At 42.0% G+C, this 3,625-nt stretch overlaps 2 protein-coding genes across 5 annotated transcripts in view; one reads left to right on the top strand and one right to left on the bottom strand.

The window, feature by feature from the left end:
- cenpp (centromere protein P) overlaps positions 1-3,625 on the top strand; it is a 137,593-nt gene that overhangs the window by 123,266 nt on the left and 10,702 nt on the right. The window lies entirely within an intron of this gene.
- Positions 1-3,625, bottom strand: part of ecm2 (extracellular matrix protein 2, female organ and adipocyte specific) — a 32,245-nt gene that overhangs the window by 22,236 nt on the left and 6,384 nt on the right. For 3 of the 4 annotated variants that reach the window (XM_015402584.1, XM_015402585.1, XM_015402581.1), the window contains exons 2-3: positions 1,425-1,559; positions 1,119-1,280 (exon numbers count right to left, since the gene is read on the bottom strand). In XM_015402584.1, the coding sequence (XP_015258070.1) occupies positions 1,119-1,280; positions 1,425-1,557 (295 nt within the window). In that variant the 5' untranslated portion in view covers positions 1,558-1,559. Of the gene's footprint in view, positions 1-1,118; positions 1,281-1,424; positions 1,560-1,670; positions 1,824-3,625 lie in introns of those variants that run through there. The other variant, XM_015402583.1, reaches the window with a different exon arrangement.

Here is a 3,625-nt window from a genome sequence, read left to right as displayed (position 1 = left end):
TTTTTAGCCTTTTTCTTTCTAGCGCAAAATCGCACAAATTGCCAAGGCAGCACATTTCACTCTAGTGAGCTTCATATTCCTCTTCTACTCTTTTTGCTTCAGATAGACAAGTCTGAGTAGTGCCATCTCACTGCGGAGCTGAATCCTACCTGGTTTTTAGATGTACAGTGTGAGCAGGTAGATCGCATTTGAGCGTCGGGCCACACAGTGTGAGAACAAACATCGTGAGCAGTGAACTTTTAAACCCCGCGGATTCATCGCACAGTGTGATACAAGATCTACGGTTTGGTTCACGGTTTTCGGTTCGGTTCAGTATATGTTGATTGTTAGGAAAATCTATTATGTCTTGTATAGTTGCACAATGCTTGCACACTGTTGCACTTTTATCCACAGCTTTCTTTCCGCCGTCATCGTAGGTCACTCTAAATGCAAAGTGGTCCCATACAGCAGACCTATAAAGTGCTGCTGGCGCGTCTTCCAACTCCTGTTCTTTCCCACTCGCCATACCCACACAATTCTCCACAGCAACTGATTTTTTTCTGCTACACCCGCCTACGCTGCTTCGCTTGTTCTTCTTCTTCTTGTTTACTACTGGTGGTTGGCTGTGGTCGCAGTACCGCCACCTTCTGCTCTGGAGTGCACACGCTTCGCCTATGAGAAAAAGGAGCAGTGCATGAACCGAACGCAACACACGCGAATCGAACCGAGACAGTCGAACCGGTTCGGACGGTTTTCATAAACCGTTTCATCCCTAGTGTGAGCTGTAGCTGCGTGAGATGATTGAAAAATGGCACAGTGTATGCCTGGCTTTACTTATTAAAGGAGTTATTTTCTTATCCCTGATTTTTCTAGATGCCGTTTATTTTTTTTTCAAAGCTTCATTAAATTTTTTGCAGTTGGTTTTACATTCTTCACCTTCAAAGTGTTCAAAGATTTTAATCACAGAGAAATTAACACTTTAGTGAAAAAAAATCTATGCATAAAACATTTACTGAGGAGAACAGATTTTTAGAACCAGCTGGATGGAAACTGTAAACTAGAGATCAGTGCATCTTTCTGATTTGTTGCTCTTTTTTCTTCTTTTTTACCTAAAGCCATATTTCTGTTTTCTTACCAACCTGGGATGACGCTGTAGCTGGACTGCAGTTGGGGGCCGTTCGTGTAAAAGGTCAGGGTTCCAGCATCTCCTTGGTTTCCTCCTGGTTTCTCTGGGATAGCTGGACCAGGAACCAGTCTGATCTTCAGAGGTTTAGAGCGTCCTTCTTTGGTCCGAGTGACGCCTGCAGGTCAAAGCAGGGTTAATTTTATTTAGTTTTATTTAGCTCCTATTTCTACAGATTCTAACAGTACGTTTCTGTGGATTGTTTTAGTTAATCTAACTCATAAACGGTACATCAGGCATGCAATAACAAGACCAGTCTCACCCTGCCCGTCCCTCCTTCTCTTCCCTTTGCGTCTCTCTCCTTCGTGGTTTCGATGTCTCCCCCCAGCCTGAACGTCGGGGAGGATCAGGACCCCCAGGAGCCCCAAAGCGGCCCACACCAGCCACCACCTCATTCCTGCAGAGCGCCACAGATTAAACCTCAGCTCTAATATACTCTCTACTATTCTATCTACTGCATCAGTACCTGAAAAGCAAACACAATCTGAACCGTCAGAAGTTTTTTTACCTGCAGCAGCTTCTCAGAAAAAGGAGAGCAGTGGCGCTCCTGGCCCTCATATAGCTCTGCTGTGCTCCCTAATGGCCGGTTCCTTGGCAGAGTGTGTGTTTAATGACTGGTCTGAAGCAGCGGACCTATCATTATTAAAGCAGAGAGATCTGAGGCTAACAGACACCTTCACTGAGCTGATTGTCTGATCGCAGCAGGATCAGCAGCTCTTTCTGTCTAAAGCTGTAATAAAGCTGCTGCTGTTAAATCATCCGAGCCTCTGATTCAGGTCCAGGTTCAGACGTTTAGAAAAGCTGCTTGGAAAGAAAGCTTCAAACAGAGTTTTAGGCAGGGCGCCCTTCGTATGATTTTCTCTCTGATTTATTAACCAGATTTATCAATCCCTTGTCAGGTGTAGTTTTTGATCCATACCACTAGAGGTCAGTACCTCTTACATCCAGCTGCTCTGAAACCAAGTTAAAGTTGATTGACATACAGTGGCATAGCTGGACTTTTAAAAGAGGGATGGCGAGGTATTATTTGAAGATTGGGGCAATATATAAAGGGTTCAATTACTCTACAAGCAATAATCTTTTTCCGTAAAACGTATATTGATTAAATTTAAGCTGTTTATCTTCCAAAATGTATACAATTATGTACAAATCCCATAGTAAACAAAAACTGGAGGTAAATTTGGACCTGCCAAAAACAAGGCAGAACAAGCAGCGGTGAACATTTAAATGTTTACCACAGGAAGAAGAATAGAACAACCAAACAGAAAAAACATGAAGCCCTTTAAAACTGACTAACGTTGACCACTGCCCAGTGATATGACAACACCAAGGTCACAAAAACAATCAGAACAGCAAAATTCGACAATTCTGGTGAGATGAAGCAAAATGTTATTCCATATTTAGGGAATATGCACTCCTTGACTCAACACTGAGTATGGCCAGATGACTTAATCTGCCATCTGCCATTGTTGTCCTAAGGTGGGTTTTTATTAATTTAAGTGCAGAGAAGCTTCTTTCGCAGGAAGCAGTGTTAACTGGAATCATAACGGGAATTTTAGTCAGCCTAAAAAGTTCTTGGAAAACCTCTTTATAAGTTTCTAACAACACAACAAACTCAAGTAGAAAAGTTGGTCTCTCTCCACTTTTCTCCCTTCTTTAAAGAAGCCGTCTCGTTTAATGAAGCTCATGCTTAAGGTCTTCTAAGTCTGACTTAAATGTTTTCCTAAAAGCTAGCAGAGGCTCCTCTTTTAGGAATGATGGGCTTTTAGGGTCAGAGACTGCACTCCTTCCATTATCTCACAGTTCTTTTTGGAAAATCACCTCTATTTCTGCTTTAAGACGATCAAGTACCTGATAGAAAATGTTTCTATTGAGCTTTTCATTATTTTCAAACTCACAGAGCCTCTGTCCAGCTAATTACATGTGAGCCCAGAAATTTGGTATTGGTCTTTGGTCGTCTTTTGTTTTGTGCTTTAGTGACAATGTTGCAGTGGTGCGCAAGTTCTTCAGTCTCCTTCCATAATTCACCAAGTGTACTATATCACTTCTGTTGCTTTTTAACGTGTCTTTAAGGGAACCAACCAGATCTATTGCTCTCACCAGATAAAGACTTCTGGATTGGAGCATGTCAGACAGGATTTCCACGTCCCCAAACTCTTCACAAAAAGTAAACAAAAGTTCTATAAACTGTAGCTTAATTTTGGCTAAAAGACCCTTTGCTTTATTTTCCTGTCTCCACTCTTCTTCTCTAGTGAAATGTTTTGCCAGATCCTTAAAATAGCTGGAAGCCTGTCTCTCATAGTTCACCATGCCATCCTGCAAGCCCACCTAACATCTGAAAGTCCTTAAAGTTCCCTAGGTTTTTCATATGGGTACATTACTTTTTGAACATCAATCCACTTCATTTGGACAGCAGGAGCAGACATGAGAGTAGTTATTGAAGTAGTAATACTCCTAGGTAAT

Source organism: Cyprinodon variegatus, unplaced genomic scaffold (assembly GCF_000732505.1).
Source record: "Cyprinodon variegatus isolate N-32 unplaced genomic scaffold, C_variegatus-1.0 Scaffold1371, whole genome shotgun sequence".
NCBI lineage: Eukaryota > Metazoa > Chordata > Actinopteri > Cyprinodontiformes > Cyprinodontidae > Cyprinodon > Cyprinodon variegatus.
This window is presented reverse-complemented; position numbering and strand designations above follow the sequence as displayed.